Source organism: Lichenostomus cassidix, chromosome Z, assembly GCF_008360975.1.
Source record: "Lichenostomus cassidix isolate B80296 chromosome Z, HeHo_3.0, whole genome shotgun sequence".
Taxonomy (NCBI): domain Eukaryota; kingdom Metazoa; phylum Chordata; class Aves; order Passeriformes; family Meliphagidae; genus Lichenostomus; species Lichenostomus cassidix.
This window is the reverse complement of record NC_139511.1, coordinates 38,639,901-38,663,610: the sequence shown is the minus strand read 5'-3', so window position 1 is coordinate 38,663,610 and position 23,710 is coordinate 38,639,901. Positions and strand designations below refer to the sequence as shown.

The following is a 23,710-nucleotide window of genomic DNA, read 5'->3' as shown; positions in this document are numbered from 1 at the left end:
TATCTAGCTACTTACATTTAGTTAAACATCATACTTTATATATGACTGAGGGTCAAAAGGCCTATTACCTATAGCATTTAGTCTTCACTGCTGCCTTTATACTGAACCTACTAGATACATTTAGCCACTAAAGACAATACAAACACCATGAGGATGATCTCATTGACTATACCTGAAGACTCTGGAAAGTACTATTTAGAACATGGCATGCTGACTACTAAAAAGGAAAGGGAAGTGTCCTCTCTGTTACGTGCTTATTTACATTTCTACGCATGACAGTAGGAAAGGGTATCTGCTGTTGCATCTGTAGTGAATCTCTGGTAACTTGTATCAGCAAAAACCACTCATGTTCATTGGTATGGAATACTGGAAACAGGCAGTGACTTGACCCCTATTTTCCCCCTTCCTGTCCAGTATTGTCTTTGGGGACCCACTGTTATGGTCCCATCCTTCTAAAAAAGCTATCTGCTTTCCTCATGATGCCCACTCATTTGTTTTAAGAGTTTAACAGGTTTCACAGGAGAGCAAAATGACAGGGTAGAGTAGGTTTTTTGTTACTTTCAAGCTTTCCTTTCTCTGCTTTAGAGGATGTCAGGTGACATTTGTTACAAGAGACTCCCATGCAGTTCTGAGACCTCAAAAGGGTCTGACTAAGGTCTCTACCACTAGTCCCAGCTATTCATTTTCCCAGAGACTTGCCTGGACAAAAGTTCAAGTTAGGTGAAGACCATGCTACTATAAAAGGGCAGTTTTCTGAGAAAGTGTGTTGTTAATGGCAGGGTACTCCGCTATACACAATACAAACACATTCTCTTTAGCTCAAGAGAAACTGTTGATTTATTCTCCTCATTAAACATACCAGCATATTTAAAAAGTTATTACTTTCCGAAGCACTTCAGAAAGCACTCATGCTCTAACAAAACTTCCATTGTTTCATAAAAGATAAGCAAAATCTAACAAAATTCAACTACACAAGAGTATTCCCACGGTGAGTCCACTGAATAAAACTCAATTTTCTCAGTACCCACTGAAGTACCAATTTAAATTTGCTGTGTTGATTCTTACACCTTCTAGGACAACATAGCAAAACCATAAATACATACCAATGATCTGTTGTACTTGCTGAAACTGTTTTCAAGTGCACTTCTTAAACCATCATTGCTGTCATGTAACTTTCTATTAGCTGACCTAACAAGGAAACACGGTTTAACTTGCAGGACTAAAGAAAACATGAAAAACTATGTAACTTCTCACAAAGAAAAATTTTTAAAATACTTCTAAAATAAGCCTTCTTTTTCTTTAGGTAAGTACTAAAGAGTAACGTGAAACTAGAAACACACTGACAGATACTCAAACAAATAATCTGAAAAAAACCACTGTGACTTTTTTAACTTCAGTGGCAGCGCAGGAAGCCTGTTTTCACTTCTGCACCATGGTCTCTGGTCAGCTGAGTGGAAAAAAAGATACTGTAAAATGGTCACCAAAAAAACCCCCACAACAAAACAACTGGTCCAGCCATTTCTTTACATAATCACTACCCTTTAAATATTGCTGAGGCGATTCTAAAGATAAATGTGATTCATCTGCTTGCAAGATAGAATTTCTTTAGGATATGGAAATGAACTAAAGGTATAAAAAAGTCTATTCATCGTGACCTTCCTTGAAAGCAAAAATTTGTGCACCTGTTGTATCATACTGCACATTCTTAATACTTTCCAGACAACAATACGACAGGGAGTTACTGGAGAAGCAAAGCCAGTAAAAAAAGGAGTCAGACAATAATTTTTATGATAGCTTGGATAGACTCAAATCACATTCAGCTTATCAGAAAGAAATTAAAGTTAGTGGGGCTCAGAAGAAATGAAAATAAACCAATTGAAGTGTCAGTGGGTCAGTACCACAGTTTAATAAATACCACAGTAATATTTATGACAGTTGAGAACAGCCCTTTTTATGATAATTGAGGCGATTTCAGTATTTTCACTTGATACTTTTTCCCAAATTTCAACCCACTCTTTTGCATACAAAAACATTTATCCTAAATATGTTGGGACAAAGTTTGACAATAAAAAAATTAATTACTAAAAACTTACTGAAGTATTTCAATTTGTCTTTCCAGATTATCTCTGTCTTCAGTATACTCTCGGATAATTTCTAGGTCTCTGGAAAAAAAAACAAAAATGAACACCAAACTTACGTGAACTTATACTTCACAGGCCATTCCTGTATTTTCACAACATTGCTTTAGGTGGAGTTTACATTTATGCTGAATACACTGAGAGCAGTTTTATGCAAAGTAAGATCACTTAGTGACTTCATTAATCTCTGCCATTACAACTCAACAAAGACTGTGAATGAAAAATAAAAGATGTACAAAATAACCACAGGGACTACCTCCTTTTCCCTTGAAACAGAATTTGTATTGATGCCTGATGATTTTTGTCTTTTCTTTTGTACCTTTTTTATACATTTTTATATGCTTTCTCTTCCCTTGTACCCTTTATACACACTCCTTGTACCTAGCCCCACATGTTTATAATTCTTGTAGTCTGATATGTAGCTTAGTTTGGGGTTTTGCAAAGTGGGAAGACCAAACATTCACATTATCTCAGAACTGGAGGCTCCAAACTTGGACAGAGCCTGCTCTCTGGAAAATATTTTTGTGAACTAGGCTGTAGTCTCATTTGGGTGAAGGGGTAATTAGAACAGGGGGACAATTACTTCATTTACTAAGTTTCTTATTGGGGGATTTTAGGTAGATATGCTAATTTGTGAGATCCATAGAAGTTGTATATATGTTGTACAGAGTGCATGCTCCTCGGTGTAATTCCACCTTTGACGAGTGTGTGCACCTAGGATCCTACTGATAACTGAGGTAATATTCCCTTTTCCCTTACTGCTGTATGTGGCTTCATATTTTTACTAGCCAAAAAGGCATCAGCATTATCTGAAGATAACCACACAATAAAACTGCCTTTTATGCTCCTTTAAATGAGTAACTAGAACTAGCTTTCATTCACTTTACAAAAAAAAAAAGTTGAGATTGACAAGGAAGGCTTCCAAAACTATTCTCCCTAATACTCATAAAGATATTCATGTTAGTGCAAGCCATGAAGAAAAAAAAAACTGCCTGATGCTGTACTGTTGTTTCATTCCTACTGAAGTCCCACTAAAGGCAGTGGACATTCTTGCAAGATTAAGGGAGTTTTCACCATATCCAAAAACCTAACAAAAGTGAACAGTAGTCGTGACATGATGTCAAACCTGTACCTGTCCTTTAAAGCTCATTTAGAAAATAACAGTTCCCAACTGCATACATAATAATTAGATCAGAAAACAGATTTTTTTCCCTGGTGAAATTATTATCATGTAGAAGTAACTTACCTCTCAGTGTTCAAAGACTGATCTGCATACTCGCTTTTCAAGCTATCTAATTCACTCTGTAGAAAAGCTATATTTGTCTGTGCTTCTAAAAGATCCTTCTTAAGTCTTTGATTTTCCTTCAAGAAAGGAAGATATTAGATGTTAGCTCATAGTCACCTCCACAAAAAGTTGATATATTATAATAGTAGAATGAAAAACACCTAAGTTAAATAAAAATGAAACACTATAAAATTTTGGCACAGAGGGGAAAAGAAAATGAAAGAACTCCAGATCAACAAAGAAGTCAGAAAATTAACATGCAAGAGCTTCTCAATTTTTATTTTTCCATTCGACTACCCAAAAAGGGGACTATATCATCTCAAGCCATTTCTAAATGTCCTACATAGAATGTGTGCACATTTAAACAGGTACTTTTTCATCTTAAAAGATCCTCATACACTTACCAAAGACTTTAATAGTTTACTTTGTAGCTTACCAATACTGAATGAAAAAAAACCCAAAGCCAAAAACAAAACAAAAAAACCCAAACAAACAAAAACAAGCAAAAACAATAAAAACAAAAAAAAAAACCAAACCAAAAACCAAAACCAGAAAAAACAAATCCCCACAGCTATAACAATCTGTACTGTAGCAAGTAAAACTGAGGCTAAATTATTATGTCAATGATAATAATCTCTTACCAGCAACATATCATGTATCCTTTTTTTCAGTTCAACTACATCTTCCCTGTGATTTACATATTTGGATTGCTCCTCCAGCTTGAAGGATTAAAAAACACACAATTATGCTATTTGATTGCTCTGATCAAAAAAAAAAACCTTATGGAAATCACAATAAATAAGGCTTAAAAGGTTTTAGAGTTACTAAAGTTTTTAAAACTTAAGAGTTTTCCTAAATGTACTAGTAGACAGCATTATTTCAAAAATCACTGGCTTTATAAAAAATTAAATGAGCATTTTGCACTCTTTAAGTATAAAATATTCGTAACTATAGACACAGAAGACAGCCATTAAGACATAAACGAGTGTATCCCCACTAACTTAAGAAAAAGATTTTAAAAATTACTACCTCAGCTACGTAGTACTTGTACTGCTGCCTCATGATTTTTGCCTTTCTTTTTTATATACACTTTTACATATTTTCTGTACCCTTTATACATTCTCTGTACCCTTAGCCTACATGCCTGTAATTTTTTGCAGTCTGATACTCTAGCTTAGCTTCAGGGTATTGCAAGGCAGAACAACCAAACATTCACAGTAGGAGGCCAAAGAGCCCTATACTATCTCAAAACTCCAGGTTTTAACCTTAGTTGAAACCACTTCTCTGGAAAATATTTTGTAAACTGGGCTCCAGCCTCATTTTGGGGGGTTTCTCTAGAATAGGGGAACATTACTTCATTTATTAAGTTTCTTATTGGGGAATCTTAGACAGATATGCTAATTTGCAAGGTGCATAAAATTGTACATGCATTCTACCCACCCACTGGTGTGCATCTCAGTGTGTTCCACCATTGAAGAGCTGTGCACCTAGGATCCTATTAAAGACCAATGTAAAACCCTTTTACCCCTTTAACCATGTCTGCCTCATAATTCTAAGAGCAGCCAACAGGCGACAGTACAAGAAACTGTCATGTTTCTTGGAAGAAATTTCCATTTCTGTAAATGTTCTTTTAAATGCAATTGAATACAAAAAAGAAAAAATATATCCACGTTGCTTGCTACAATTCTGGTAAAACTTACAGCAGAAACTAATGTGAAAATTAAACCCAAATTACAGAATATCCAAAAACATCATTCATATCTGAGATTTCAGTTTACCTTACTGCTAGGTATCAAATTAAAAGATCAGATGGGAGGTGGGTTCTAAAAGGCACTGTACTACTGTAAATTACTATATCTTGGTTGCCAATTGCATCTCCATCTATAAATTACAAATACTTAGTGGCAATATCTTGGAGAATTTCTAATGGACCAAATACAAGACTAGGTAACTGCAATGTTAATAACCTGATGGACCTAGAAAACTGTTAGGCTACATAATTCAGGCAGTAGTTGCTCCCTTTCCTAAGTATTTCAACAAATTACACAGCATTAATACAGAAGCAGAGAATGACAGCACAACTTAAAAGTCATCTGCAGTTGCCATTTACTAATACACATTAAATTAAAACCTACAATTACGATTATCCATCTTGAGGGAGGCATTTCATAAGGTCAGAATCTCTTAAAACACTTTAAAAACTCACCAGACTTCAAGTCACTTACCTTTTTAAGTTTTTTTATCGTTACCTGAAGATCCCCAACCTCAGTATCATACTGGCGCTTCAGCTCATTCAGTGCTTCTTCAGCTTTTTGCTTCTCCTGCAATATTTTCAATCTCATTAGAAGTTGAGATAGGTTTCAAATGTTTATTAAAAATACATTCATCAGTTTGCAAAGCACATACTTTTCCCTTAGACAAATGTGTCTTTCCATTCTGTCAACCTGTCCCTTCCTTAAGTTTCACAGATTCTGATTCTGTAGTTCCAGTCTGCTTACAAAACACTCATAGAAATAAAATGGTGGCATGGAAGTAAAAACGTGGGTCTATTCAGTGTTTTTATCCATGATTCCTGCACTTAACATTCTCAGTGTCACTTGCCTTTTAACTTCTGTTTTCCTTTTCCATTTTTTCACTTCCAAGTGTTGGAATGTTACAGGCCAATGTCAGCAAAAGGATAGCAGACAACAGCACCTCTAGTTCCAAATGGTATTGCCCCAAGTACAGAGACAAGGGGGTGGATTCACTGCTGTCTGTTCAATATCACTCACATCACCAATGGCAGGGTGTGATCACAGCAGCAAAAACACCATGAATGGAAAAGGCAGCAGTGCCATCTTGTGCCATCTTTTGCCATCTTTTGCAGAGATGGCAGGGTGTGTGCTGGACTGGAGTCAGCACTGCACAGCTGCTGGGCAACGGGATAGAGCCGCAGTTGCAGCAGCTGGAGCCCCCAGAGCTACTGACCTGCAGCTGTTGCCATCGCTGTGGAGGAGACAGACCCTGCAGCTGCACTGCTGCCAGCACCACGGAGAGAGAGAGACCCTGCACCTGCACTGCTGCCAGCACCGTGGCCCCAGAGAGAGAGAGTCTGCACCAGTACTGCCACCACCACTGGGTCAGCACATTGGCAGCACAACTCCTTATTCAGACCAGCTAGCTTTCCAGGTTTTGGGTTGTCCCTGTTTTCCATTATTTCAGGTCCAGGGGGAGGAGGCTGAGCTGCAGGAGCCTCCAGGCCATGCTGCCTTTGTCTTCCTCGGTGAGGTGCCACATGGCAAACAACATCAGAATGGTCACCATTTTGCCTGGTTTTAGAGACTGCACCAAGTACTGTCCACAGGGACGTTCAGCGGCAAATGCTCTTTTGTGTGTAAAACTCTCTCTCTTTTTCCCTTGTGTACTCTTTATTATTAATATTGTTGTGATTATTGCAGTTTTTCAGTAAATTGTGATTCCAACTTATAATCTCTCCTAGTTTCCTCTGTTACTGGAAGGGGCAGAGGGAGTAAAAGGTGGCAACTGGAGTGGGCTTCATTTTCTCGCTGTGTTTTAAACCAGCACAGGTATTCAGTCTAAATATCAATATCCAAATATGGTACTCAGTCTGAGTATCAAACTGAGCACAGTATCCTGTAATTTATTTAATCAAAACAGAGAGATTTTTGAAACAGGCTACATCAACCACAATGAGAAGAATAGTGTGCGGTGTGCTATAGATTGGCATTTGTTAAATTCACTCTAGTCACTCCCCAGGAACTTCAGTTACATGACACAAGAAATAAGAATGCAGCAGTGACCAGTGGTGGCAACAAGACAGGCTGAGTTTTCACATGAAACAGGCAGGCATGGACTTTGCTTAGAACTCAGTGCTTTCCTGCAGGTGATGCTGACATTCATGCGTTAAAACAATAATCAAAGTAATCAATTTAAGATGGATTCCCTTTCTGTTGCCAACTACATAGGACTCCTAAGTATTGTTTGGTAACTATTTGCTTCCCTTGAAGAAACAAAATACAGGATAGGCAGCTGGCTCATGCAGAGGCAGGTGTCCCGGTGGCATGAGTGAGATCACTCTGACAAACAATAGCCTTGATTACAGGCATTAAGATTAATGGCTTAGTACATTCCCACAAAGTAAATAACTTAACATTTACTCTCAGGGCGTTTTAGTAGGTGCGGTATGTGGAGCTAGGAGCTACAAGGAACACTGGAGAGTGAAAATGAAAAAAGCCTTCTGAGAAACATGTTTACAGCCATCTTTCATACCTATAGCTATATGCAAACCGTGTATGAGAATACAGACTAGATGTGGATAATACATAGAAGATGTACTTTTGCATAATGCTGGTACATAACTGTAGACATTCTCTGAGTGAGGAAACGCACCCATCCCAGTCATCCTTTTAAAGTAGCGGGAAAAGGGAATTCAGGGCTTTTTTCAGTGACTTATTATGTTTCATTAACCATTTAGTTTCTCTGGAAATGAAAATGTACTTCTACTGAGAGATGCATTACCACTAGTTAAACATATTAAACCATAGTTTTTTTGCTGGAGTGGTATCTTTATCCTTTTTATGCCATTATATTTTGTTTATAAGGAAACAATAGGCCTTTATGATGTGGTAGGACCATTTTCTCTTGCATAGAAAAAGATGCTGTTTGAAGCAAATCTATCAGAATACCATTTACCTTCACATATCAATTAGTGTGAGTCCTACTTTAAATCAGCAAGTTGGCAGACAGCATTTTGTTGCATCTGGTTCTGCAAATACTCTGGCGAAAGCACCCATAGCAAGTATATATAGATGCTCACTATATTGGGTGTCCTATGGAGCAATAATTATGCCCACAATATATGTTTTAATTAATGTATTTCTTATGTCCACATTAGAACACTTTCACAAACTGTGATTCTTATGTCCATTATGAAGTTCAGCTTATCTTAAATGAATGGAGCAGCAATTCAAAATGAAGCCAGCAGCTGGTCTTGCTCCTTTGAATTATATAGTCACATGTGGTTCTAATATATCTTTTCCTGCGTAAGGAGAAGAGGATTTTTATACTTTTTCATATAGACTGCAAGTGGGTTGAAACAACTGCTAAAACTTGGGCAGCTCAGAACAGAATTTCCCATCAAGTTTGAGAGACCTGGGCCCTGACATACTCTTACCACAGTTACCCTCTCTCAAGTCTATAACTCTCTAAAATGTAGTTGCAGGACAATGGAGGAAAGAAAGATATTACTCCAGGCACATATACAAAGCAGGACCGAATAATCTAAGCATTAAATTCTACATAAATTCATTTCCCAGGAGAATTAGATTCCATTCTTTTGTGCTGAAATATCATTTTCTCCACTCTATTTCCAACTGGTCTGAGAAGGAAACTCTTCTTTGCTAGTATGTTCCCACAAAAGGGAAAGACTTTTTTTCTTGGTTTATTACACCTAAGCAGACTTAAAGCTTTAAGAAAGCATTAAGTTCATTTATTTTTTTCTCTCATGGATAGCTTCTTTTCATCCAAGACCTGCCTACAGCAGCTTTGAGTCAGCCCTTCAGGATCAAAACCACAGCTGGCCATGAATACTGCTTAAGAACACTGAGAGTTTGGTAATTGTGAAATTCTGTGTGAAATTCTATAAATATAAAATACTCACTTCCTTTTTAGCTTTATGCTCTGCAGCCTGTATCCGTAGCTCCATCTCTTCCTCTAGCTCACTGAGTTGAACTGCTGCTTTGTCCTGAGCTCTAAAATTTAAAAGAAAATATTCTCTTAGGAATTGCCCTCTGGCTTGACAGAAATACTGTGTGAAACACATCTGCTTACCTCAACCGAAACAAATTAGACAGACAGACAGACATAGAAACAGTTTAACATTACCCAGACCTTGAAACTGATGTGGCTGGGAACCTAAATCCCAAATTATTTTGAAGATACTGGCAAATTAGATTTTAAATAATAGCTGCAAGCTGATGATTAGCATGAAATACATCACATCTGCATTTTTTAAATTAAGTTACAAAGTTAAAAGGCACCTCTTGTTACCCTATGAAGAGACTTCAAAAGCAACTTACATCACCCACACACACGAGATCTCTGTCCTGAGCTAATCTGTTTGGTTTTGGCAGAAATTATGTGAGACTTCAGTGCCAAGTCATTAAAACAGGTAAATACACTCCTTGAAGCTCACAAAGCAAAAATATGGTTTCTAAAATGAAAGTATAATGAAAATGTATGGCAAAACTCAAAGCTGCAGTCAAGGAAGAGGAGTCAAAATGTTTTAACACATTTAACGTAATAAGAGAGTCTGAAAAAATTTGGTCCAGAACTTATCAAAAGTATGAACAGGTAATCATTTGCATGCTGTTATACATGCTTATGCACAAGTGTGTGCATACAAACAAACTTTTGAACTCAGTTAATGGAAATACTTTGCATGCCTTAATTTGGCATTAATTCTCAGTAGTTTGATCAAATGAAGCATGAGAAGAGAAGAAATTGCAGAACTGAATTAGAAATACAATTCACTATACCTTTTTACTGCTATGGCCAAAGTTTCCATCTCTGTGCTTTGAAGTTTGATCTCTTGAATGAAGTTCTTAATGACATGCTCATATGGCTGGATTAATCTTGGTTCTGCTATGTGTATATTCTGATACAGAACACTGACCTGCTCTTGTCTGAAAAAGAGAGATATGTACATTTTAATGCACTTACTTGGAACAATATTCTATGACAGGTTTGAAAAATGTACTAAAAATTAAGATATTGTCTACTTTTAAAATTTAGCAAGCTAGATATAGGCTTTGAACATTCAATACAGTTTAAATTCTTCTAAATTATGTTTACCATTTCCACTTCTCTGCTTTAATATAGGTACTGAAAAAATGTCTTTACTTAAGAATTTTTTTACTTCTATTCATGGTGTAGTGAAGAGAATTCCACTGGAGTAACCTACAATGTGTATCAAGCTTCTTGGTTGCTCTAATGTTAATCATAATCTGTGAAGAAACCTAACATTTCAGGAGTTGCATAAGAATTCAAAACTGGTATGAATGCCAAATACCTAAGTTAAAATGGAAAAGGGGTAGAGGGAGGTGCACTGTAGGCAAAATGAGAATATAGTTCATTTCTCTCTCTTCAGTTTCAGACAAATTATTCTCGTCTATATTCAAATAAATCCATTATTATAAGAAGTCAATTCTGTATAGGATTCTCATGTGAAAAATTATAGATACATCTCATAGAGAAGAAAGAAAACATTTCTGTAGATCCTTTAGATGTTACAAGCTCTCGTGAAGTTCATACGTAAAAGCTGCCTCACTGCAGGAACAGTACATTCTGATTTCTATTTGATCTTCACTCATTTACATAGATTGCATACCATTTTAATTGTCAAAGCAAAGAATCTTTACAAGATAAAAAAAAGAATAGCATAAAAGCCAAACCATTGCTACACGGACCACTACATAAATAGCACTGATTTCTGTTCATACTACTAGTATGTCATGTGAACCCTTGTTTAACATGCTAGATTCCAACACCTGGATTACATTAGGCAATACAACAGAAAATATTCTATAAGAGAATTTAGCAGTTCCAAGGAAAACTGAATATGATTGACATAGACTACACGCTAGAACATGAACAGGTATTCAAGAACTTTAAAACTGAATGGAACCTGAATGGAAAAAAAACGAACAGAGAAGATCAAGTCTAAAAAGGTGGAGGAAGCAGGACAGCAATGAGGAAGTAGACATTATCAGAGGCAGAAATGCAACCAAAATTAGTGTTTTGCAAGTCAAGTTTAATGCCATATCTAATGTCACAAATACATGCCTTTTTTTTTTTTTTGCTAATGAAAGCTTGAACTTTGACTAAATGATCCTCTTTGTCAGACAGCTGATGTTTTCCTATCTTCAGTGGAGGCAGTGCTACCTAATACCTGCACCATACATATGGTACTAATGATCAGTGATATTCTCTTCATTTTTTCCCACTTGAAGCATTTCCACAGCTTTGATTATCAACACTGCAGCACTCTGCTTCTTCTATGTGATTTCCCCACTGAAGGTCTAACTTTATTAAAACAATACCATAACGTCACTATAGCTCTAATTCCCATTTTAAGCAACTTAACTATTTCAGGATACTGTAACTGTTTCCAACTGAAATGTTGACATCCATTTTGAGACACAGAAATGTAAGACCAGCGCAAAGAGATAAACATTAATGATGACAGAGAAATTTCTGCATACATGTGTTTCTGTCTTCCTAAGGATTTCCTTTACAAAGGCTAATGCTTACCTGTACTCAGTAAGTTAAATATCTTCCTATATATTCACGCAATTTCTTTTTCAAAATGTTTTTTAAACAGAGTAATGTTGAAGTTCACAAACAGTAACAATAATGAACAGATTTATCTGATCATCAGATGCTACAAACTATGTATGAATAAAGTAATATTAAAGAACTCATCAAATGCATATTAATTCAATTAATGGTTTGCATTTAAAGAACTGTTAAGGTCATTTCTCTTGCCAACAAGTTTTAGTGACAAAACAGCACTGACATTAATAGCACCATCAGAAATATTTAAACTAGGAAAGATAAAATAAAACAAAATTGAAGGCTTTAAATCTGCCTTTCTTTTACTCTGTACTATAGCAATGTACAGACAAAAGTGAGATTCCTGTACTGATGGGTTTCTTGCACAAGAGAATTTTGGAACATTTCTGATGATACTGTGTATCACAAAGTATATCTGAGGTTTGGGTTCATAATATCTCAATTACATGTCAAATGCATAGAAGATTTATAGTATTTAGACACTGATTTCCAAGTGCATGCAACTGGACAAACAGTAAGTTCAATGTCTCAAGTTATTACCATTTACAGAATTCCTAACACTTCCATTAACACTGAATAGTCTTGAACCTCATTGTACGCTAAACATTACAAAATGCAACCTCTCTGTAGCCTCTCAATTTGAAATTCTATTTATTTTTGATAGCTGAAGAGTTGCTAACACATGCTACATTTCATAAATTCCTAGCACTTAAGCAATTGTCCTTCAGAGCTGTAAACTGCACACCAAAACAGGCAATAAACTATTCTAGAATAGTTTCAAATTTTAGACAGAAGCAGACACTGTTCATATCCAGAAATAGATGCTGAAGAATGTCACTTGTTCAAAGAGTGTAAATACACAGAGAGTCTTTTAAATGCATTGTATATAAAATAGAAATAGGACTACCCACGGTGAGATGGACAGTTTATCAGTCTCCCAAGGCAGATATGAGGAGTCCCAGACCTTGGAGGCAAGAGAAGTCTGGAGAAAGGAAGACTTCCCACTGGTTCATAGAGGACTGGGTTAGAGATCAACTAGATGGACTTAACACCCATAAATCCCTGGGCTCTGATGGGATGCACCCATGGGTGCTGAGGGAGCTGGCAGATGTTGCCAAGCCAACCTCCATTATCTGTGCAAAATCACAGAGAACAGGAGAGCTGCACAATGACTGGAGGAAAGATGGAGTTACTGCCATCTTCAAAAAGGATCAGAAGGAGGAGCTGGGAAAACACATCCAGTCAGCCTCATCTCTATACCTGAAAAGGGAATGGAACAGCTCATTCTGGAGATCACGCCCAGGCATGTAGAAGAATAAGGTCATTGGGAGTAGTCAGCATGGATTCACCAAGGGGAAATCCTGCCTGACCAATCCAATAGGCTTCTGTGATGGCAGGGCAGGATGGGTCAGTGAGGGGAGAATAGTGGATGTTGTCTGCCTTGACTCCAGCAAGGCTTTTGGCACTGTCTCTCTCCCATAACATGCTGGCAGGTAAGCTCAGGAAATGTGGGTTAGATGAATGGACAATGAGGTGGATGGAGAACTGGCTGAAGGCAGAGCTCAGAGGGTTGTGACAAGAGGAGCAGAATCCAGCTGGAGGCCTGCAGCCAGTGGTGTTCCCATGGGATCAATACTGGGACCATTCTTGTTCAATTTGTTTATCAATGACCTGGATGAAGGGATGGAATGCACCCTCAGCAAGTTTGCTGAGACACTAAACTGGGCTGATCCACCTGAAGGCTGTGCTGCCATTCTGTGGGACCTTGATAGGCTGGAGAGTTGGGCAGAGAGAAACTTAATGAGCCCAGCAAGGGCAAGTGTTGGGTCTGCAGCTGGGGAGGAACAGCCCCAATGCCAGCACAGGCTGGGGCTGACCTCCTACAGAGCAGCTCTGTGGAGAAGCACCTGGGACTCTTGGTGGATCACAAGTTGTCCAAGAGCTGTCAGTGCCCTTGTGGCCAGGAGGGCAAATGGTGTCCTGGGGTGCAATGGGAAGAGTGTGACCAGCAGGTCAAGATAGGTGATCCTGCCCCTCTACTCGGCCCTAGTGAGGCACATCTGGAGTGCTGTGTCCAGTTCTGGGCTCTTCAGCACAAGAGAGACAAGGAGCTACTGGAGAGGGTCCAGTGGAGGGTCACAAAGATGATTTGGGGCCAGGAGCATCTCTCTCATGAGGAGAGACTGCAGAAGCTGGGCCTGGTTAGTCCGGAGAAAAGACATGAGAGGGGACATAAACATCTCAAAGGCAGGTGCCAGGAGGATTATGCCAGACTCTTTTCAGTGGTGCCCAGTGACAGGACAAGGAGCAATGGCCATAAACTAAAACACAGGAAGTTCCACCTCAACATAAGGAGAAGTTTCTTTACATTGAGGCTGTCAGAGCACTGGTGTTTAACTGGAACAGCTGCCCAAGGATGTTGTGGAATCTCCCTCTCTGGAGACATTCCAAATACACCTGCACAGGTTCCTAGGTAATCTGTTCTAGCTGACCCTGCCTTGGCAGAGAGATTGGACTGATCTCCAGAGGTCGCTTCCAGCCCCAGATATTCTGTGATTCTTTTCAAAGTATATGCAAACCTGAGATGACTTGGTTAGAGCATGGTGCTAATAGCAGCAAGGTTGTGGGTTCAATCCCTTTATGGGCCATTTACTGAAGAGCTGGCCTTGATGATCCTTGTCAGTACCTTCCAACTCAGAACATTCTGTAATCTGGAAATATACATACTCAAACTGAAACTAGGAATGATTTATGTCTGTGATGCTGAGCCTCTGCCACACAGCTAAATCTGCTTAAAGATTGTCTTGGCATGATGTTATGATAAACCTGCATTCCCTATTGTTTGCTTGTATGCCCAGAAACGTGGTCCTGTAGCTTTAACTGCGTTCAGCAGCTGGCAGAAGCACAGTTTGTTTTGAAAACTTTTCCCCAAGCTCCTCTGCTGGGGAGCAAGGGGAGGAAGGGACATCCTTTTCACTGGCTGCTGCTGCTGCTAGTTTTTCCCTGGGATTGCTTCTTCATTGTCTCCCTTTTGGACTTTTTCTCAACTTGCTTTCTCGCCCAAGAATCCAAGGAGCCCCGGAGGATGGCAGACAAGAATCCTCCATGGAGCCACCGGAGCAACTCCACCTGGCTCCCCAGGGACCCCCGGGGAGGGGAAACTACGCCTGAGGAAAAGGACACTAAAGTTCATCAGCTGCTTATTTAGCTTTAATAATTCCTTTTCCCCTTTCCCTTTCCCCTGTACCTTGCAGGGCACTCTGAATGTGCTGTTAAATAAAGTCTTTTTCACTTTCATCCAAGAAAGTTTTTTGTGGTGGGGGAGGGGGTGCTGGAAGCCCTTTGCTTTGGGGGAGGCATTTGTTCAGACCACTTTCCTCCTAGAAAATTTGTCTCTAATCCGACACAAAGATGCAGCCGTCAGAAACACAAAGTAGTTACTGTGAGGTTTTATTCTCCCTCTGGGATTAAAAGGAACATTTATATTCCACATTCTTTCTTAGCCCAATGACCAGCTACCACATAGCTGGATTCAAAATATCTCAGTGACAGTTTTAGGAAGCAGCACTTAGTCTTAAGAGGTCAAAAAATACCTATAAAACCATAACCATGCTAGATGCTGAAAAGGGCCTGGAAGGCTTTATAGATCACAACTGATCACTGAAACTCTGAGTGATACTTATGTGAGTGCTTCTCGGGCAACGATTTTAAAGGGTTTCTTAATTAAAAACTAGGCTCACAACTACTACATCAACAAAAACACACCAAAACCAAAAACCAACCAACCAACAACAGCAACAACAACAACCCACCAAAAAAAAAAACACACCAGAAAAGAAATCAAAGTCATGCAACAACTGACAGGACTACTTAATCACTTATGCTTTCAGGAAGAAGTAATACACTTTCATTAATGGGAAAGACTGTTATTGATTTAGTCACTCCAAGTATCCACGATGAATTAGCAGCAGTTATGTGCACTCTGCATCAACATGCATAAAATACTAGCAGATTATTTGTTCCAAATTGCCATTTTCATATTTTTAATCATTCCTCCATTTTCACACGCTCTGGTGAATATCAATGACACCACTGCAGAAAGACAGATTAGCTGCAATGAATATTGCCCAATTTGTTTGTCTGTTCTCAGTTACCCCTGAATACATGCTATTTTTTTCTACAAATTTATTAGTTATTCAAATTTAATTATCAATGAAGATTTTACAAATGGATTTCACCAAGCTGACTTGAACTCTAAATAGACTGTCTTTTTGTTGGACAAAAAGTTTCAGCAAAATTCATTGCAAATGCCTGGATCCGCTCATTAAAACTGGTCTTCCTTGAAATCCTAAACTCATTTTTCATTGTATTTAGCTGCACACCTTTAAGTTCCACACTAACACAACTGTGGACATTCACAAATGCTAATGCATAATAGGAGCATTTTTTTAATATATGGCATGAAAGACTGTCACTTTGTTCATCTGGCACTATAGTTACACTACCCATCATGTATGCATTTATTTCTGTTGCTTCTGCAAAGTACAGACACAAAACATTAGTATCCACAAAAAGTATAGCATTGTGGCCAAGTAGTGCTTTGGCTTTACCTTACTTCATCTCAAAGGTTTTATAGCATAAACCATCTGTAAAATTAGTACTTAGTAAGAGTAATTAGTCAATATTTGCACAGCTTCACATGAGTTAACTTAAGCAAAGTTACAGTATTCACTTGGTTTCAGAGAGTTCCTGCGATAACTGCACAAAGAAAATAAAACTGCTCCAATTATAATCCAATTTCCAATATGATAGATTAAAAATACCATAGTAGAATACAGGAGGAGCAGAAGGGTGAGTTGGGGAGAAGGGGGAACCCACACCAAAAAACCCCACAACACTGGTCTTTGAGATATTACGTATTTCATAATTTCCTTTAATCCACACAGCTATATTAATATTTATCAATTCATAGTATTATTTCTGGTTTGCTGATTGCACAGTGACCATTTGCCTAATAATCCACACGCTGAATGCAGTTCATTGGAAGATGATGGAATTTTTCAACAAGTAACAACTCCAGAGTTGCTCAGTACCTTATATGTGTTCCCTGTGTAGTCATAAAAAAGAATATGCTATGTTATACAGGGCCCTCAATTTGACCCTAAGGATGGTATTTTGTTTTAGAACACTTTTTAAATGACCTCTTTCCACTGCAGGTAAGCTTGTAAAACTGCTCTGATCACTTGTAACAATTCTGTTCTGGTACAGATATGAAGAGATGAAGCATAAGGTGGTCTGAGCTGGGAAGGTCTGAGGTGGGTGGTCGGAGCAAAACAAAGCCCAAGCATTATGCATCTGATGATTGTCCTTACACTGGAGACCAACAGCCTATGTGTGCCACCAAGAGATGGAGAAGGACCTTTTTCTGAAAAGCAGACACATTGGATATGCCCCTGTATCAGTCAGCAGAAAAGAACAATCAAATCTGATACAGAACGGAAAGTATCTAATTTTGTCACAGCTGAGTGCCTAACATTTTCTCCTAGATTGAGTGCCTTGAGGAAAAACAGATTACTCAAAATTTTAAGTGTAAAATTCAAAGTATTTATCAACTTGAACCACTATGGGCTTTTTTTTTAATACTAACTTTTCTTTATCTGCCCCTTCAAAAACAGGCTGCATTCAAAGAAGACAATCAAATCTGTAACCACCAGATGAGGGGGTTACAGCACTGCCAAGGTCTGATTCCCAGAGAAAAGACTGCAATGTTTCCAAGCCATAAATACTGTTCCCTTAGAGGTGTGATTTAGAGCCAGTGGAGCAGCAGTGCAGAAGACTGTGGGACAGACAGGAAAAGATAAGTCTGTGGAAAAGGAGAACACCTCAAAGGCATCATGGCAAATGATCATATGATAAAATACCAGAAAAATTAATGCTATAGTGCTTAAGTTAGTTGGCAGAGGTGCTGTTTTAATTAAATAAAAAATCAGAAGAGCAGTAAAAGTAGCTCAGAAAGTCTTCTAGCACACAGAAAGGCATCCATCACACTTTCAGCAGAGCACATCTCTCAAACCCCTGTCATGAGATGTATTAAAAGATAAGACAACATTCTTACAGAAGAGATTTCCTCTCCAACACTGTGACAAAAAAGGACCCAGCATTTGTTTTCCTTCAGGATCTGCCTTTATTCCCTCTCCAGGGAGCATGCTGCAACTTCCAAGGAAACCTCTCCAGTTCTGACATCATGGCTCACCATCTCATGGAAGTAAACACAAATTGCTGACAAAAGTTAATACTGTGCTCTGTATTGACTTTGGCAAAAATCCATCCTGGTTCATGACAGCAAGAGCATGACAGGTTTTGGACGGGTTTTTTTATGCAGCAGAGCTCCTCTTCTTTGCTGTAGTACAGCAATATATCCCATGAGCATCGCCTGTCTTCACAGTTTAAGTAGCTCATGTTAAGAACAGAATTCTTTTCTCATTTTATCACATCCCCCAGATCCACATTTTCTATATAGCTCCAGATGACATGACTGGGGGCACATTGTCATCATAATCACATTAGGAGACTTTGGAATTGTATGATGCATAAAATCTCACAGTCGGGAAGCACTGAATTCAGAGTCAGATGAACAGACAGCTTGGCTGAAAGTATAAGGCACACAAATAAAACAGACCCCAAGACTAAAAAGCAAAACAATGGAGTATGAGGACTCTCAGAGGCACCATAATTTAACTCGAAATAGGGATACAAACTTTCTACTTCAGATTCATCCCCCCATTCATGCTCTTAATCAATTCAGTTCATTTTCCAATAAGATTATCCAGTTTGCCAAATCGCACACAAAAGTTGCCTTGTACGGCTTAGTCTTTTTTTGATAGTCCCAAGTCTTTGTTCTTTTTGACTGAAGGCTTTGACATAACTGCTTTCCAGGAAGTTTTTTGGCTGTAATTTAGAAAGAGAAGTAAGTGTCATAGCATTCGAAAGTATAGGTTTTCTCTTGGAGTGTCAGAGGATGTTAGATCATTCCTTGCCCAAACTGAGGAACAGAAAAGGATTGCCATTAGGAGATGCTCCCACATGCTTAAATGAACATGTCTGTCTATTAGGAGCAGGGGAGGGAACTTTTCAATCTTGCCACTAAAATTCAAACTGACATTGGCCATAACAAAGAACGCAACATCCAGTAATGTGGTCTAGGGCTAAACCCTTCCAGTGTGGGCAGTGCACTGAAGCACTCACTGCCCAGAGCACCAAAAAGGTAAGTTTCCTTTTTGTCCATTCCTGTGCCATGGCAAACACTTCTCAGAGGAATAAACTAAGGAACATAGCTGAGTTCTCAATAAAACAGATCTCCAGCTGGCAATTCACTACATATACATATAAACTAAATGCATTGCATGATTTTATGTTTAATTACTCATTTTCCTGATTAAATGTAAAAATGCAGAAGGGTAGCTGTATTTTAAATGAAATCAATGAAAAAAAAAAAAAAACAACAAAACAAACCCAAAAAAACAACTCTCTGTATAATTCCAGTATAGTCTGACTTCACACATTAGATTATCAGCCCGGAAAGACTTTCCACCTTTTTTCCCCTAGAGGCAAATTGCCCACCAAGCAAAAGTAAAGGCTAACAGAAACAATATTTTGACTCACAGTAACCACCTTACCAAGAAATCTAACTGAATTTAGTTCAAACAATCCGTTCAGGTGAGGAAGAAAGGAGCAAGGCTGTAAAGAAACTCTTTAATGTTACTCTGCCTGTTTAACTGCAAACAATACAACCACAGCTTCAGCACAGACTTGAATATTAGTGTTGGTTTTGCTTAGTCCAGTTTTTGCTAGTGGGTGGAGGGGGCACAAAGATGTGTCCTATGTGTTCTGTGTGAAGGTTCTGGAAGTTTTCACCAAGTCCAGCAGAGCCAATCTGTGATGGCTCTGAAGATGATGGACATGTGAGGGGAAAACAACATGGAGACACCAAGGTCAGTGGAAAGGTGGGGAGGAGGTGTTCCAGGCACCAGAGCTGAAAACCCTCTGCTAGCTGTGGTGAGGAGGTGGGGAGCAGGTAGTCCCCCTCTGTGCCATTAGTGGGACGGAGGGAGGGGGTTGAGTGAAGAAACAGTGTCTTAAGAGCTCATTTTTACTTCTCATTATCTTCCTCTGACTCTGTTAGGTTAGTAACACTTTGGAACTTCAGATTTTTGCCTGTTTTGTCTTTAGTGCATCCTCCCTGGTTCCTTATCTCAACTCATGACCCCTTGATTGTATGTGTTAACTTTTTTTTTGTCTCTCCTCTGCACAGCTGTAGCAGGGGAGAGCAGAGAGAGCAGATGTAGTAAATGCCTGGCATTTGGCCGGAGTCAAACCATGACAATGTTTTAAAGTATAATCTCAAAGGACAGTGCAACTGATATACCAAACTGCAGAGAGGTATGATCCATCCCATAAAAAAACTACCTTTTTTAAAAAGTAATTAAATTCAAAACATACTTATTGTTATACATGTTTATTTTAGTACCTGGAAGTAAATACTTTTGCATCAAATGCCTGCTATTACACTGCGGATTGGGTTTCATACCTCATTAAGGAGGATTAGTTTTGCTTTCAAAAGTTCAGTCACAGACACTGAACTAGTTTCTGAAACAGAGACAGAACCACGTGTATCATGTGAAAATTTTCCCTTTGGTTTCCACAGGTACTCAGTCAAGGTGACAAGCGACAGAGACCCACAGGTGTTTAGTGTGGAATTTTCTCCTGACTTCAACCCTGGATTTATCTCACTACGTCCATTTGCCATGCCTTGCTTCTCTCTGTATAAACCCCAACAGCATCAAAGCATACGTGCCAGTGTCTTGCTAGTCTGTGGCCCCAAGGCAGAGCATTTTGAGAACTGAATCCCAAAATGATCAAGAAATTAAACTGAGATTAAAAAATATGGACTACCGATTGCACTCATCTGGTTTTGAGGAGTTTCTCCTTTGCAATTACTTTTCTAACAGATTTCAATGTCAATGTTACAGCAAAAGTATGAAGACCAATAAAACACAACATAAGGACATCAACTTTTCTTTTTTATAGTACTGAAGACGTAGTTTCCAAAGTACTGCCTTCCCCTGAATAAAAAGCTTAAGTGACAAACAACTAAAACAAATTAAACATTTTAAATAAAAAGATAAATAAGTCTAGCTTGTACTTCACTTGATTTTGTTACATTCTACTGCTTAAGACTCCTCAAACAATTTCAATATATTCATTACTCACATAAGCGATCCTAACGATTTTAGTGGGACTACTCACATACAAAAAAAACCCTTGCACATATGTTTCGACAAAAAAGATGTGGGCTACAAATGGAAAAAATGCTGAGCTGTAAAACAGACCTGCTTCTAGCACTTCAGGACAGGAGAGAGAAAAAACAAAGGGCACACTGTTCTTCAGTTGACACTGACACACACCGAACAAATACAGCCTACTATGAAGGATGTTCAAAACTGAACCTGAATAGGAAACTTTTACATCAAAATACTGCCCACCTGATAGTATTTAACCATCAAAATTTAGTTGCTTGCAGTTCCCAAGTATAAGTATCCTAACACAAATTACACTATGTCACGATGAATATAGCAAAACTACCAGATGTGTCTGCAGAGTGGAACAATTAAAGCTATTCCACTTCCTTACTATTATCCTTTCAGACAATCAGTTAGACTGTACTGAAACTGCTGCCGCAAACAGTAACTAAGATACTGACACAGAACTATTACCAAGAGGAGACAGATGCTTTCAGAAGTTACCACTGTTCATAAGTCAGGTTTTTTTCAGCTCCTACTGAGTTTCTGACTTCAGGTTAACTGTTTCTGCAAGTTTTCAGCCTTCTTTTCTTGTTTTTTTTCTGCAGAAATCAAGTATGTAGCAAGTAAAGCACCACGAACAAACTAAGGACCTGTACAAAGTTACTGTATGAAGTATGATCTGTCTAAAATGGGACAGTCCAGAAAGATTAACCGGTATTAGTCCAAAAAGAAGAGTTGGCTCCAGATTTGCTCGAGTAGTAAGTTAAGTAACTGAGAATTACTCTAAAGAAACTTTTCACCTCATCCTCCAAACACATTTTCAAATGTGGCTGGAACCAAATTATTGGTATAGGCAGGAATTTAAGGAGCACTATATAGAGACAATATACAGATATATTCATGTACATGACTTGTTTTAATTCTCTTGACTAGCTGCCAAATCCTGAAACTCAGATTGCTTGTTTTCCATCACAAATTACAATTCTAAAATGAAGCAGAATCACTCTGCACTTTTTATAGCCAGCATTTTCATACTAATCTTCAGCACCTCAGCTTTCAGGCAGATTACTGAGAGTCATCAAAACGTGCCTCTGTATATTGGAACCAGATCCGAACTGACAGACCCGTGGTAAACGGGTGTAATCTCAAACCAAGCTACCATCAACTGTCTTCATTTCACTGAGGCCGAGGACAAAGACTCTCACAAACATCAGACCGAGGGCCGTATTTATCAACATCGTTAAAGTGGAAAAGGTTGACAGAGGCGGAAGAAAGATGCTGGGGCCCGGTCGGGGAACAGCGCCGCGAGAAAGTTCCTGCGGAGCCGGCAGAACTTTGCATCCCGTGCGTTTTCCCGGCCTGATTTTCCCACGTGGCTCGCTGGCAGAGCAGCGGAGAGGAGGCCAGGAGAGCGGCTGCATGCTGGAAGAACAGCGCTGGAAATCACGCCGGCCGGGAAGCAGGCGTGTGGAGGGTTCGCTACACCGGCAGGCGCAGGGGGCGAGGAGGGAGGCTCCACCGCCGCTGCCCAGCTGGGATTGCGTCAGCGCCGGCTGCAGCTCGGCCAGCAGGGCTGTTCCCGTCCCGCAGCACGGCAGGGCCGGTTCGGCGGCGGGCACGGGTGCCCGAGGGCAGGCTCAGCCCCGCCAGCCGCGGGGCCGCGCACCCGCTCCCACCGCGGGGTCGGGATGGGACGGAGCGGGCGGGCCCGGACCTTACCTGGGGATGTACCTCGCCTCGTCCCCGAGCCGCACTTCGAAGTCCTTCCACGGTTGTTCCAGCCCCGCGGCGACCCACGCCGCCGCCGCCGCCTCCGCACCCTCCTCCTCCCCGTCGTCGCCGCCGGGCTGCTGAAGCGTGGCGCCGCGGAAGCCACGGGCGAACTCCGGGAAGGTGATGGCCCCGTCGCGGTCGCTGTCGAGGCGCTGGAAGATGGCCTCGGCCTCGGCTGGCCGCACCCGCAGCTCGGCGCAGAGAGCCGCGAAGTCCTCCCGCTCGATGCGGCCCGAGCCGCGGGCGTCGCACGCCAGGAACAGGGCGCGCAAGCGGGACAGCTCGTCCCCCGCCGCCTCGGGATCCATCGGCCAGCGCCGGGGCGCGGATACTCCGACCGCGGACGGGACGGGACGGGACGGGACGGGATCGGGCGGGCAGCTGTCCGACCTGCGGCTGGCGGGGCGGGACGGGTCCTGCTCCGCCCCGGCGCCCCGCGGGGCCGGGCACGGCCGGGAGGCGGAACGCAGGTGGTGGAACGCAGGAGGTGGCTGCTGGCCGGGGCAGGTCCCGGGCTGGGCTGCCGGCGCCCCGGGCACAGAGCAGGGCGGTCCCGAGCCCGGGCTTGCAGGGCCTCCGCTTCCCACGGAGATGTAGCGGCACGGCGTTCCCCGCGGGCCCGGCGTGCTGCGGGCGGCACAGGTGACTGTACAGCACCTGGAGTCAAAACACACCCTCTGCAGCGCTCAAATGGGAGTCCTGACAGTCCGCGGTCACCGTACCGTGTTAAACCTAATTCCCGTTTTCCCACACAATAAAAATACTATTCACGTTTATGCAAGACCAAGAATCCACGTGATGACACAAAGTTTCAACAGGTTATTTCTCGCCGACACCTATAGTCCTGGTGTTATACATTG

General features: G+C 40.3%; 1 protein-coding gene across 1 annotated transcript in view; it reads right to left on the bottom strand.

The window, feature by feature from the left end:
• The window catches only part of RASEF (RAS and EF-hand domain containing), a 40,610-nt gene extending 17,340 nt beyond the window's left edge, over positions 1-23,270 (bottom strand). Inside the window, exons 1-8 of the mRNA XM_085041921.1 lie at positions 22,797-23,270; positions 9,960-10,106; positions 9,083-9,173; positions 5,649-5,744; positions 4,065-4,142; positions 3,385-3,500; positions 2,094-2,162; positions 1,104-1,188 (exon numbers count right to left, since the gene is read on the bottom strand). Coding sequence (XP_084898047.1) covers positions 1,104-1,188; positions 2,094-2,162; positions 3,385-3,500; positions 4,065-4,142; positions 5,649-5,744; positions 9,083-9,173; positions 9,960-10,106; positions 22,797-23,158 — 1,044 coding nt within the window. The 5' untranslated portion in view covers positions 23,159-23,270. The remainder of the gene's footprint in view (positions 1-1,103; positions 1,189-2,093; positions 2,163-3,384; positions 3,501-4,064; positions 4,143-5,648; positions 5,745-9,082; positions 9,174-9,959; positions 10,107-22,796) is intronic.
• Between the last annotated feature and the right edge of the window lie 440 nt (positions 23,271-23,710).